The 14,851-nt window shown below is 45.1% G+C and overlaps 1 protein-coding gene across 1 annotated transcript in view; it reads left to right on the top strand.

Annotated features, from left to right (window-relative positions):
* Positions 1–4,477: 4,477 nt before the first annotated feature.
* The window catches only part of LEO1 (LEO1 component of Paf1/RNA polymerase II complex), a 215,090-nt gene continuing 204,716 nt past the window's right edge, over positions 4,478–14,851 (top strand). The window contains exon 1 of the mRNA XM_078684833.1: positions 4,478–4,649. Within this exon, the coding sequence (XP_078540959.1) occupies positions 4,592–4,649 (58 nt within the window). The 5' untranslated portion in view covers positions 4,478–4,591. The remainder of the gene's footprint in view (positions 4,650–14,851) is intronic.

Below are 14,851 nucleotides of genomic sequence, written 5' to 3' on the forward strand. Positions count from 1 at the left end.
AGTAACTGTAAGAATGAAAAAGCTGGGCGGCATTGCCGCCATGCACCCTGCTTCAGATAAGGCGCAATCCATCTTGCACGTTCCCTAGCATAAAATTTACAAAATAGGACTACGTGCATAGTTGTTTGCAGAGAAAGATTATCGCATGGGCAGTGGACAAGATCCCTAGACCAGTCATTTATGGTTGGAAAGGTTACCAAGCGATGAAAGCTCTCGAACCTAAACCTGGTCAAAACAGATCTATCGAAACCCCCTAAACAATAAAGCAGGTAAGGTTGGATAGAATAACTGGCCATGGTCATTTGGTGCGGAAGCACAGATTTTTTGTTAATTTCCACTCTTAATCTGAGCAACTCAAAGTATACATGCATACATTTACAATGCTACATTTACTTGACATTATCAATGGCAGGACCTCCACCCTACCTCAAGGTGTCTTCCGCACACGATCTCTCATTACTTGACTCTACTCTCAACTCCATTCACAACTGGATGTTAGCGCACCAACTCATTCTGAATCCCGCCAAAACTGAATTCCTCCTCCTTTCTACCTCTCCTTCACCTCCTCCCGTTCAATCGTGGATGGATCAGCTGAACTTACTCAACAACAAACCCATCATTGTCGACAGCGCTAAATCCCTAGGTGTCATTCTCGACAAAAGACTCAACTTAATCTCCCACATCAACTCTATTGCCAAGAACGCATGGTACCAGTAGTGCCTTCTGTGGGGGAATCTGTCGGTTCTTCCCGGAGAAAGATTTGAAAACCTTGGTACAATCGCTGGTTCTCTCAAGACTGGATTATTGCAATTCTCTTCTGACGGGCCTACCCAAATCCCACCTCTCTCCTCTCAAATCCATCCTCCACTCACCAGCTCTCTTCATTTCAGGTTCTAAACGAAGCGACCACATCACTCCTATCCTGTCCACTCTTCAATGGCTCCCGATCGAGGCAAGATCCATTTACAAAACTGCCTGCATCACACACAAAGCCTTGCACACTTCCTCCCCTTGTTACCTGGCAAATAAATTGAAATTGTCCGGAGGCTCTCGACCCTCTCGCAATGCGGAAAAGCTTCTGCTTGAGCCCCCCGTCTTCAAAAGGGAAAGATCAATGGCGCAATCCTTCTCAGGCAATGCAGTGAGAATCTGGAACTCACTTCCCCCATTGCTCCGTGCCACCTCCTCTACCCGGATCTTCAAAGCTGATCTCAAATCTCTTCTCTTCCAAAGACACTTTCAGAACTAATACTTTCATACTCAGGCCCCTCTTGGAAATTTGCTCTTTATTGTAAATTTGTATTTTTTCCTGTGCATACCTCACCACTGTGTGCTGTGTTGGATTTTGTGTTTGTGTACTCTTTATTCTCAGGCCCCTCTTGGAAGTTCGCTCTTCATTGTCAATTTGTATTTTTTTTCATGTACATTCCTCACCCCTGCGTGCTGTGTTGGATTTTGTCTTTGTGTACCCTTCATTTTTAGGTCTCGCCTAGCGATGCATCGCCATGCGCAGCTCGCGTAAGCAAGATCTATTGATGCTGACTTGCTTAGCATGGGGGACAGGGTAGGTGCACGCGCTTTTGTAGACATGAACCGTGCACGTATACGGCTCGGCTTGCGGCGTTATCACAACACCTGCTCGCACCATACGAATGCACATCCAACGGCGCCCGGACATGCCATGTGCACGCTCACGGCGTCTTTCAGACAGCCGATGTGCAAGCTCATGGCGTGTCCTCACCGTGCGCCTTACAGACATGGGTCCGCTAACACAATGGGCGCCGGCAATGCACCCAGCCAAGCTCTCACTCACCGGCTCACGCCATGGGGCTCTCCTCACCACTCGGGAGCCCCTGCAGTCTGCCTCGCATGGCGTCTCCCACCGCGCACGCGGTTTGCCTGCTCGCGGTTAACTAGCTCCTAGCTGTCTTCATGTAGTTACCTTCTGTACTTTCGACTATGCCTAATTCTGCCTCCTACTGCATACCCTCTACCCCCACTAGCACTCTTCAGCAGCTGTAAGGCAGTATGAGAAATATACAAATGAAAAATGCATAAATAAATTAAACAGGAATATAGAAATGTCATAACAATAAAATATTACTCCAGCTATTGAAATAAAATTTAAAAAAGATCTTGCCGACGGGCATTTTCACAGCAAGGCGTAGTACGTTTGTACCATCCACAACCCTTGTCAGGCCTAGATACAGCTTAGCAACTGGAGCAGCCACTCCGACAGCCTAGGGTCTGGGTTAGAGCAACAGCACCACAGGACCTCCTGCCCTGGGATCAGCGAGCACCAGTGCGTACTCATTGAACCCAATGAAGGCCTAGAACTCATCCCTCCTATCTCTACCCCCCCACACAAGTAAAAATCTTTAGTGAAATGAGAGACTAACACACTACACTAGCTTACTTGTCTAAGGAAGCAGAGGCTGACTTGCTTAACTTACTGATCTCTCGCTCAGAGCATATAGCAGTTCTCTCAGTTTCAAGCACCAGAAGAGCTAACTCATATCGGCTACATACAAAAGAGCTAGCTGTCCATGTTGGCAGAGCGACCTCTTGCTCAGTTGATTGATCTCTTATTTAGAGCTGAAACCAAAGATAAAACCTCACTTGTCACAATGAGCTGCGATCTGCCTTGATGCATCGGCCTTTACCTCAATAGGTAAGATCCTTGGCTGTCTCTTGGCACGCCGCAGGGCTCTCCTCACCACTGGGGAGCCCCGTCTTGCCTCTGGCGCCATGTAGTCTACCCGGTCCCTCTGATGGGGCCGGGACTTCAGCATAGAGCCTGCAGAATTCTGGCGTCCTCTCCAGGACAGCCAATGTGCACGTTTACAGCTCCTGACGGCGTTTCTGCAGAACACGTGCACATGCTTTCACTTTCTTTATTCCCTAATACTTTCTGCACTTCTGCGCATGTAGCAAATATATAATCTCCCTTATCACCCGCGCCAGACCAGCTGACACAAAACAGTAATCTAATCAGCTATACGTCCCAGTGACCGGTGTGTAGCAGAACACTTTAGAGTTTGGGTGTTTCTCCCTCCAGAGATCCTGCAAGTTCATACTCTGCATCAGATCTCTCAAATGCCTTGTCATCAGCGGCTTCGCGTTTCCATGCGGTGGGTCCAGATCCAATATCCTGTCTAGGACACAGTTACGTCTCCCGCCAACACTACGTCTGCTGCAAGGTCTGCCGTGATAGTGGGCGCCACCCACCATAAAAAGTCTTGTTTGTTAGAGTATTTCTCATTCCAAACGGTAGAATTCAGTAGCATGCTGAGCACTAGGTTAGGTGTGATTTGTGTACATGTCCTTCTCTGGGCTTCTTGTTAGAACATCAACATGTGCTCTTGTGCAGTAAATTAGATAAACCATTTCAATCTGCACCTTTGCTCGCCAAATGTTCACTTACACTAGTAGCATAACACAATAAGCATTTGCAATGCAATAGATCTCGCAGTTACGCAAGTTTAAGCTATTGGATTTGTAAATGACAATGCTTTTTATGTTTTTAAAACGAAAACAAAAATAAAAGGCATTGTTATTTGCAATGTCAATAGCTCAAACTCGCGTAACTGCGAGACCTATTGCATTGCAAATGCTTGTTAGTCTTTGTAATGCTCTTTTTTGCACCACTTTTCTCTTGTAACTAACTAGCTCTATTGTAAAGCGCTCTGACACCTTCGGGTAATGTCCGCGCTTTATAAAAATAAACTAAATAAATAAAAAATAAATAAATGCCCTTCTTCCCGCCCTGTCTCCCCTCTGCTGGGCGCATACAGGCGAACTCCTACTGTGCTGCCTGACGGAAACCGAATACATTGCTTTAATTTTTGCATTCTCCTGAAGCACCGGTGTAAGGAGATCATGCCTTCAAATTCTCGTTAAAAATGCAGTTTCCTGACGTTTGTCCCCAAGACCGGAACAAATGTGTCGGGACACCGGGGCAGTCAACCGAAAACAGGGACTGTCCGGGGAAAACTAGTACATCTGCTCACCGGCCCAGGGGGACTTCTCAACTGCAAATCCTTAGTCTAAATCAATTGACAGGCATTGGTGGAAGACTTGGATAATCAGAAAACGTGGCGGCCATTTTGAACTATGTTGCTTACTATAACAGAATGAGTAAACGAAAGTACATATAACTCAACCTTTTGAAATCTAACAAATAAAGTATGTAAAAAGTCTGTCTATCGGTTCGCTAAAGTTGTTGTTTTTAATAATTGATTTATTTTGAAACTATTATCTGTAACTCAATATATACCCTAGCAACTTACATTTAAAACCATAATTCTAAGGAAAAGTACACTTCTGTTTACTTTCAATTAATGTTAATAAATGTATCAACTAAAGCCGTACCCGCCCGGACAGAACTGAAATCTATGTAATTTTAACTGGAAAAATTGTCAAGTGTAACATTGCCACTAAGCCACACGTTCACCGTCCCTAAAGTGTTCGTGTCCGTTTTCGATTTCCACGGAAGGCGACGTGAAGTGGTCTGTGCTTTACGACTCCCTGTTCCTGGCACTGCTGTGTCTTCCAGCCTGTAAGTGCTGCTGGCATCAGGGCTGTTTCAACGATGGCTGACCTGGAGGATCTGTTCGGCAGCGATGCGGAGAGCGAAGCTGAACCCAAAGGTAATGCCGAGACAACCGATTCCCCGCCTGCTCCTGTGGGATTCCTATTTGGTATCCCATTATGTCATGTGCACTTCAGACTTCCCCAATTTCACCAAGCGAGTTTCACTTACAAGGCAAGCTGACTTTGGGACATCTGCATTTGTTCCAGACTTATGAATTATGATATTTTGATCCACGTACATCTCTCTTGATGGCAGGTGCGCTTCTCAGAGAGCCCCTTCCCCCCTGTGAATTATGCTTCCCTGGCATTTCCCGTGTGTGCGATGCTCTCCTGTGAGTAGGTGAATACTTTTTAAGCTGTAGTACTGAACGTTTTTCAGAATTACAGGGTCGTTTTTTGTGTGTAACTCGTTGGGCAAAATTATTATTTTAGAGGCATCTCTGCCGAAAAGCTGTACGTTTATTATAGACATTGTATTGTTTCTCCCAAGAAGCTAAGTTACATCATCGTCTCTCTTCCCTGTCACAGTCCTTACCTTGCTTCAATGAGCGTTAATTAAGATTACCAGTAGGTAACCGAGTATTACCCCCTTATTTCTCTTAAACAGTCCGTTTTTCAGTGAGCTGATATGGAAACATGTAACCGGCTTCATGAGCAAAGTCAAACTTTAATGTAAATATGTATTGTTAGACCTGGCATCTGTTGGCACGGTCTCCTCTGATCTTTTTGGCTGCCGACTTTATGTTTTGACCTTGTTTTGCTAACCTTAGACTTTGAGTGCGTTTGGCACTGCTATCAGTGCCAAAAAGCTATGCTCGTCATATACATACTGGTGATTGGTGAATACATGATTGGCTGATTCGAGTAAGCTGTAAGTCCCTTGTCAACGGATAAGTCATCTATCGCTCCTCTGTGGGCCTGCAGAACTGGTTGTGCTATCCACAGAGATACACAGAGATTGTGTCACAGGTTTTCCCTGGTGGGGCCTGTGTGCATGGGTTGCTGTTACTCGGTTTGGCTCTTAAAAAGCTATGCGTCAAGGTTCTGCATGTATTTTGCTATATCAGTGTTCTCCCTAGTGATAGGGTGCGGTGTTGGGAATATGTAGTACTGGTGTGTTACATGCAAGGGTCTTGAATTGCACCGGGTGGTGTGTTCTGTACGATAGGGCCTGTTTCTCACATTGGATTAGCATGGGGGAATGTAGGGAACAGCTATCAAGCAGTATTCCCTACTGGCAGAATAGTAGCATTATAGTGTTTGGTATAGATGAGTTCGTAATGGCAAATCCTCTCTGGTAGTAGGAGTGGGTTCAACACTACGGTGATGGAAATGTCATTTTGATGGTTGTAGTTCTGTGTGTCTGTTGGCCTGTCTCCTGTTCTGATCTGGATGCTAGGGGGACAGCTACAGCTCTGCATTTCTGATAGGTCATAAACTAGGGGCTCAAGGGAAACTGCAGATGTCTGACTCTGAAGGGCCACCTTGGATGGTTATGTGGGAGGGTCAGGGGAGGGGTAATTGGCACCTGCAACCCAAGGGGCAGGCTCTTGAGAGTAATCAAACCTCCAGGGTCAGGATGGCAGACAGGGTAACATTTAGAGAGGACCTGTGCATTTCAAAGGTGGCCATTTGAACTGATTGTAACTTCAAAGGCCATTGTGGGTATGACTACTGGTGCTCTGGCCTCCGAAAGGAGATATGCTTTTGGATTGGGTGAGCAGGCCTCCTGTCCACGAAATATCAGAGAGACAAAGGATCTCACCCTCTCCACGAGATGGTAAGGATTGCACTGAATGAGGAGTGTGCTTGTAAAGATCAGCAGCCACCAGAGGTGCCAAGACATGAGGAGTGTGGGGGAAGCGTGCAGAGCCCGAGAGAACCGTACTTGCAACCAAGGAGACCTGTGTTAGCTTGCACTCCATAGCGTGTGGTGTCCAAGGGGTGTTCGGACTCCAGATCGGGAGGACGACATTGCCTGACATCGCGACCTCTGTCTGAGGTAGTTGGTCCCTCTTCCTGGTCCCACGCCACAAGGTGCTTCGTTGTGGAGAACACAGTGACAAGGACGGAGGGTTTCGTGTGCCTTGTGGACACCTGCAGCTGACTCATGGGTGCTACCACAGGTCACTCCTCAGCATGAGGGGAAAACATTTCTCCAAACTTGAAAGTTCACCAGCTTCCTGGTTCACAACCTTTTGCCTATGGAGGAATAGCGATCCAGCACTCTTGCAGGTGCCGCCAGGTGCCTGGAATCCTAATCCGGATGGACGAAACTAAGTAACTGTTTCTATCCATATTAGGTGGTTCCGACTGTCTAGTCAACAGGGCGCCAGCAGGGGCAACATGTATCATTGGCTGGTATAGTTGAGTGACTGAGCGGCTGGGTCACGAGGCGTAGTCAAAGACCTGTGACTGTTCGACCTTTCTGCTAATGGGAAAGTTTGCCTATTGCATAATAACTGTAAAGTGTATATACAATGTGTGCCTCGTTGTGATTTCTTTGGGGAGATTGACAATTACGAATAACTGTAAAGTGTATATTCATTGTATGTCTAATTTTGATTTCAGTGTGTATGTGAGTAATACAAAGACAAGTGTTATATAAGTACGGTATGGAGTCTTTTTGTGGCGTATGCAGTGTGTTACAAGGGTGGAGTTGTCAATACTTGTCACTCGAGCCCTGAGGATGTCTTACTGCTTGGTGCCAAGTTACTTAAGGGCAAGCACAGGCTATCGGACAAGTGTATTGTACTTATCCTAATTGGAACATTGGATTCTGACTGGCCTTCATTCGTTCCAGGCAGCCCGAAACCGCTGAGTCTAACAGCTGTTTATTTGTATTATAAAGTCATACAAACAAGACTTACCTCATCAATGATTTTCTACTGAGCTCAATACTAAAGAATCAAAAACAGCTGATGCGACCCTACCTAACTCCCATCTGTAATGATTCAAAAATGTTTGGGGATACCCAGGCAGCTGAACCCTTAAATGCAGCTCAGGCAGTCAACATAACTCTTTTTGACCTCCCCTAAGACTTATATGCTGAAATTATAGCCAACTTTAGTCATCTACAGAGTCGCATTCGAATGATTCAATGCCTAGCCAGCTAAACCAGAAGTAAAAAAACCATGCACCTGTCATTTTTGAGAAATAGACTGTTAAAGATCTATTTACATCTGAAGTGTATAGCTCATGTTATTTCTTCTGAACTTGGCGAAGGATAAATGGACAGACAACATCAGATCCTCGCAACAATGAAAGGACTACATAACTTTGGGAACAAATTGGGCACTCAGGATTGCTTTGTCAGGCAGAAACCTCAGAAAATGTGAAGCTACTAAACCCCCCAACTCTTCCACCCTTCTGGCTGAGGAGATGACCACTAGAAAAAAAAACATCTTCTAGGTCAGAAACTTCAACCCCATCTGATCTGGAGGTTCAGATAGCGACCCTGTAACAGCAGCGCTAAGTCCCATGCTGATAATGGATTTCAGAAGAGCAGTCTCTTCAGATAAGGGCCATAACAATCTAGAAATCAAAGGAGACCCATTCTCAAAGTCTGGCTCTCTCAAAGCCATTTCTGTTTCCTACTGTGCACATAAAGTTATGATAACTATATCTATGTCAAAACCCTGTTTGAGGAATCCCAAAATATTAATAGGCTACATTAACTGACCTGAATATTGTCTCTTACCACACCACCTGTCAAAGGACTGCCAATGCTGAGAATATGATTTTAATTTAGAGGGACCTCTGGACTGTTGTATTAATATGGCCTCCTTTTCTGCAAATTTTGTGGGCTCCATATGACACCGGTAGTGAGAACACAGCCGCCTTGCACTGATGCACTTCCTTAAATAGTGTTGCCAAGCAACACTTTCAACCAATACCGAACTTTAAAGGAACTTGGAAGTTGTTTATATGTTTCTAGACCAATCAAAAATTACTGTTATGAGGACGAGAAACTCAATCAAAATGCTCCCTTAAATACAAGGCTTGTGCTCTGAAACTTCTGCTTTGTTTCTAGCAATACAGCGCACAATTCCAGCACTCCTCCCCCTTGAAAATAGGCAAGGCCAATTGCTTCGGTAGGCCAGACGCCAATGAGCGCGCTCCTTTGACAACAAGAAGCACACGTCTTCCTGTTTGTAAGTTGCTAGGTAACTGCCGGCCCACCCCAGCATGGCTTCAGGAATTGGTTCTGGTGCCGTGCCGTGCCGTATCGCTTACTGACCACTCTGCTGCTTCCTTCATCAGAAACTCTTACATATGGAGAAATACCATTCACTCGTATAGTGTGTTTTAAATGATTGAGGGGGCATAACAAACCCTTGTTCTATAGCATAACCCATCTAAACTTTAGAGCCTGTAACTGGGAATAGACCATCCAAATCTGGTTATGTAGCATACATTCTCACATTTTTATAGTCCATAGCTGGTCATCTCATCTGGCAAGTTCATTACTCCTTCATTCTGAGCTAACTAAGAGAATGCTGGGGAGCGGGGAAGAAGACCAGAAATGAACCTCAAGGAACCGGAGAGTCACATCTTTGTCTGTAAAACATACCTGTACGTAGTCCTGCAGCTCCAAATCCAACCTTACGCACGACAACCAATATCATGATCAATCACTTCAGAGAGCAATCAGAAAGCACTTGCATTGAGTCAGAACCAGTCACAATCCTCACTTTTTGCCTCATTTTATTACATAATTCAGTGAGAACTAATTCATCAGTGTCCACTTGAGGAAAAAATAATATTTTACCTCCATAACCAACTGTAACCTCACAGGAGGCCTTAAAGCATCGCTTCCTAACACTATCAAGCCTTTTTTTTAATATGCTGAACTTATCAATACAAAACTATCAACACTATGGAGCAATAAGACAATCTATATATACAATATCTGCCTCAATTCATTCTTCGTCTAGTAAGGGGTTATCCAGAATATGCAACCTGTGGTTTGTCGCAGGTACGTTATCTTTCTCCGAACTCCAAAAATTATACAACCTCTCAAATATTGAATTTCATACCTTTCTCAAGTTTAAAAAGAAATTTAACAAACTTGGCCTGCTAAAAGATCCAATCATTATGCCTCTTAATAAGAAATTAAACACTTTGCATCACATGATTTGCACAGTATGTATGTTGGAAAGAGGATTATTAGTAGTGGTAAATATATATCTACCACTGGCAATAAGGCCACTAACACAGTTTAGGGCTCAGAATAGGTCTCAGGAAATTATTTCCATGCTCAACACTTGGTAGCTTGGCTGCGAGCAGGCAGGCTTAACTTTGGAGACAGGTATGTAAAGCATTTAAAAACACCAATTCAGTAAGTAATTAAGACACAACACACGGTAAAAATCCAACAATTTATAAAAATAGAAAACATTTTTATCTTTAAAATGACACCAAAACAAAAAAATCTAATGTAGGTAACCGGAGATATGGATTGTAAAGGATTTAGCACATAGAAACCTCTAACTCCTATTGGGACATCTGTTCGTGCTAGACCGGGACAAAGTCAAAACTTTGCCTACCGTGATGGAGCCCTGCATTAGGCATCGGTCGAAGTTTTTACCTTCTGACTTAGAAACTTTTCTGGAGCTTTTTCTGCTGGGGTCCCTCAAAGCTCTCCACCAGTCTGGATTTGGTGAGGATTTACCGGCTTGTCTTGCAATGAGCTCCTGGTCAAATCTATGGAAGTCTGACCTCCGGAGCTTTCCAGCTGGACGAACCAGGGATCCAGGCTGGCTCTAGGTTGAAGGTGGGCTGCTTGACTCTAATGGTTGGGGCCGTTCAAGTCTGCTACCTTCCGACATAGAAGCTTTTCTGGAGCTTTTTCTACTAGGGTCCCTTAATGCTCTTCACCAGGCCCGATTGAGGGGAGGGTTCGCTGGCTTGGATTTTGACTAGCTCCTGGTCAAACTCTGGAAGTCGAACCTCCGAAGCTTTTCAGTGGGACGTACCTGGAGGGCAGGGAAGCCCGAGGGTCACCAGCTTGGCTGGCCAGGTCGAGTCAATCCACTTATGGAGCTTTTTTCTAAAGTTGCTCCAAACTTCTGTAACTTCTTCCTGAAGTTCCTCAGAGGGCCCCAAAGTGTCCAAACGTACTCCAAGGGTCTAGAAGTTCCAAGATGGTCCTTAAAAGTTTGGGATTTAATTTCCCACAATCCAGTTGGACGGGACCCTTACAAATCCACTGGTAGCACTCAAGGCTGGAGATTCTTGGTGGTGATGTTCCAGGTGAGCTCCATTAGCCTTTAGCTTGCAGGGAGTCAACTCTTTAGTCTGTATGAAGTAAGTTTGGTCCATAGGACTGTAGTTCCAGATTGCGCATCCAGTCATAGTGCAGTGCTTGGTTGGTGCAAATCAAACTTCCAGCATGGATCCTTCTCTTGTTTCAAGAAGCAGACCTGAAAGGCTGTGCTCCTCTCAGATATTTATTCTGTGTTTTCTGGGCCTCGGGAGGGTACTCCTGTCCAATGAGGTGCAGGGCAACATCCCAGAGCATGACCATTTCCTCCAAAGTGTGCCACAATTGTCTCCCAGAAAGCACTTTTCTTCCAAGATTTGGTGTGGCTGAAGTCTCAGCAGTGAGGCAAGCGCTAGCTAAACCAACCTCCAGGATGGCTCGTCTCTATAGACTCCCTCCCCCTGGCATTTGCACATTCCTTACTTAAGCCTGCCATCTTGCTGGGTTCAGAGGATATGGGTGTAAATGGACCTGGCTTCTTCTGCCTGTCCCTTTCTTCCTTTGAAGCTCATAGTTTACGACCTCCCCCTTGCTGTGGCATTCTTGTGGATTTTACCCCTATCCTCCCAGGATGGCTTCTCTACTCGGGTGCCACTTATCACTTAATCAAAGCAACCTGGCAAATCCACATAACTTGGACCAATCAGGGCAGACCACTGAAGGCCAATGGGAAAAACGAACTGGGCAATTTCTCCAACACCAGGGCTTAAAAAAATCTTTTATAAGGACTCTGCCTATATCTACAGGACCTCCCCACTCCTGGAACAACTAGGGGAGACTTTAGGGCTTCTGAATATGTAACCATATTGTAGATCCTCACTCCACAGTGCTCCTAGCACAACAGTTTATTTTGGGAAGCACTTTGATACAATGAGGGAAGTGAAATGTGCAGTTTCACTGGTCCCAGGGCATATTATTAACCCATTTTATATGGGCCCTCCTTAAAAGTACCTGACCCCCGCCCCCAACCCCTGGGACACTTAGGGGAGACCCTGGGGGTACCTAATATACCAAAATATTGTAGTTTATCATTTTGTAAATGCCGCAAACACAAATGTTGAGTTTGGGCACAATTTACATTTTAAACTGACATCAGGCTCTCAGCAGTGCACACATGCATGTGCAGAATGGGCTGCTGGCCTCTAAACTTCCATGACCTATTATTTACTCGGGACTTAGAAGTAGTTGAAATCCCTCTGCCCTACTATATACTAGCGTGTCATAGGCGTGGTCATTCCAATTATAGGGGTACCCTAACCCATAGCTTACTCTAGTGTATGTAGGTGTTTTCACTGTATTCTTAGTGTGTTTTCAGCATAGCCTTGTCCTGGGCCTGATTAGGCAGAGCTCAGGGACAGTCAATCTGTTACCTCCAGTACCAGTCAGCATTAAATGTGGGTGGACAGGGCATAGGATGGCTTTGCACCAATATAGAATTATACATAGCCGAATAATAAAATCTCCAACCCCACTAAAGAAGAAATGGGAACCAGACTTTGAAATTGAGGGCACACTCCGTCCTTCAGAAGTCACCTGGTCTAAAACCACTAATGAAGCCATAGAATACAAACTCATTCCTTCCTTAGCGCAAGCAAAACTATTTCTTTTTTGTAAACTCTTTTTTTTTTATTAACGTTGTTTGTGCAGCATACATCAATATAAACACAACATCTCACATCAAATAATACAGTTATGCGTCTCATATTTTTGGGTCACCCGCGTTCACTCATCCCCCTCCCTATTCATCAGCAATAGAATCTGCGACATGTATTGACAATGGTGGGCCACTTCCCGGGGCAGAGCAGGAAGTACAAATATTGCCTCTGTGGATGTTCCGTTACCCCCATACCCGATCCCACTTCTTGGGGCATCCTTTATTCATGAAGACCGCCTTTTCTGCAATCATGCAACAGTCCAAATCTCGTTCCCACTCTTCTTGGGTCGGCGGCTCGGGCATGCCGCATTTACAGGCAATATTATGCTTAGCAATTATTAAACCAATGGCAAGGCAGAGTTGATCCATGCGGGTCATGTCAGTGGCCTCCCACACATTGAGCAGACACAATTTGGGCACCAGAGGCAGGGCATCCCCACTCACCCCACTGACTACTGCAGTTCTGCATTCCAGATTTTACCCCTATCCTCTCAGGATGGCTTCTCTACCCGGGTGCCACTTATCACTTAATCAAAGCAACCTGGCAAATCCACATAACTTGGACCAATCAGGGCAGACCACTGAAGGCCAATGGGAAAAACGAACTGGGCAATTTCTCCAACACCAGGGCGTAAAAAAATCTTTTATAAGGACTCTGCCTATATCTACAGGACCTCCCCACTCCTGGAACAACTAGGGGAGACTTTAGGGCTTCTGAATATGCAACCATATTGTAGATCCTCACTCCACAGTGCTCCTAGCACAACAGTTTATTTTGGGAAGCACTTTGATACAATGAGGGAAGTGAAATGTGCAGTTTCACTGGTCCCAGGGCATATTATTAACCCATTTTATATGGGCCCTCTTTAAAAGTACGTGACCCCCGCCCCCAATCCCTGGGACACTTAGGGGAGACCCTGGGGGTACCTAATATACCAAAATATTGTAGTTTATCATTTTGTAAATGCCGCAAACACAAATGTTGAGTTTGGGCACAATTTACATTCTAAACTGACATCAGGCTCTCAGCAGTGCACACATGCATGTGCAGAATGGGCTGCTGGCCTCTAAACTTCCATGCCCTATTATTTACTCGGGACTTAGAAGTAGTTGAAATCCCTCTGCCCTATTATATACTAGCGTGTCATATGCGTGGTCATTCCAATTATAGGGGTACCCTAACCCATAGCTTACTCTAGTGTATGTAGGTGTTTTCACTGTATTCTGAGTGTGTTTTCAGCATAGCCTTGTCCTGGGCCTGGTTAGGCAGAGCCCAGGGACAGTCAATCAGTTACCTCCAGTACCAGTCAGCATTAAATGTGGGTGGACAGGGCATAGGATGGCTTTGCACCAATATAGAATTATACATAGCCGAATAATAAAATCTCCAACCCCACTATAGAAGAAATGGGAACCAGACTTTGAAATTGAGGGCACACTCCGTCCTTCAGAAGTCACCTGGTCTAAAATCACTAATGAAGCCATAGAATACAAACTCATTCCTTCCTTAGCGCAAGCAAAACTATTTCTTTTTTGTAAACTCTTTTTTTTATTAACGTTGTTTGTGCAGCATACATCAATATAAACACAACATCTCACATCAAATAATACAGTTATGCGTCTCATATTTTTTGGTCACCCGCGTTCACTCATCCCCCTCCCTATTCATCAGCAATAGAATCTGCGACATGTATTGACCATGGTGGGCCACTTCCTGGGGCAGAGCAGGAAGTACAAATATTGCCTCTATGGATGTTCCGTTACCCCCATACCCGATCCCACTTCTTGGGGCATCCTTTATTCATGAAGACCGCCTTTTCTGCAATCATGCAACAGTCCATATCTCGTTCCCACTCTTCTTGGGTCGGCGGCTCGGGCATGCCGCATTTACAGGCAATATTACGCTTAGCAATTATTAAACCAATGGGAAGGCAGAGTTGATCCATGCGGGTCATGTCAGTGGCCTCCCACACATTGAGCAGACACAATTTGGGCACCAGAGGCAGGGCATCCCCACTCACCCCACTGACTACTGCAGTTACTGCGTTCCAGTATGTCTGGGTAGTCAGGCATTCCCAGAGTGTGTGTTAAAAGGTGCCAGTCCCCCCATATCTCCTTCTACACTCTGCAGCTCTGCTTCTACCCATCTTGACCAGTGATGTACATGAGATATATGTTCGGTGGAGAACCTTTAGTTAGATTAACCTCAGCCCTTGATGATATAGCAACTTCTCGCGGGGAAATAGCTCATTGCGCTAGTCCTCTCCCTCTAGGTCCACCAGATCAGTTTGCCAGCGCTCATATAGGCGCCTCAGCTGGTCAGTAGAATTGTTAGTTAT

The sequence above is a fragment of the Lissotriton helveticus genome, chromosome 3_2 (genome assembly GCF_964261635.1).
Source record: "Lissotriton helveticus chromosome 3_2, aLisHel1.1, whole genome shotgun sequence".
Lineage (NCBI taxonomy): Eukaryota > Metazoa > Chordata > Amphibia > Caudata > Salamandridae > Lissotriton > Lissotriton helveticus.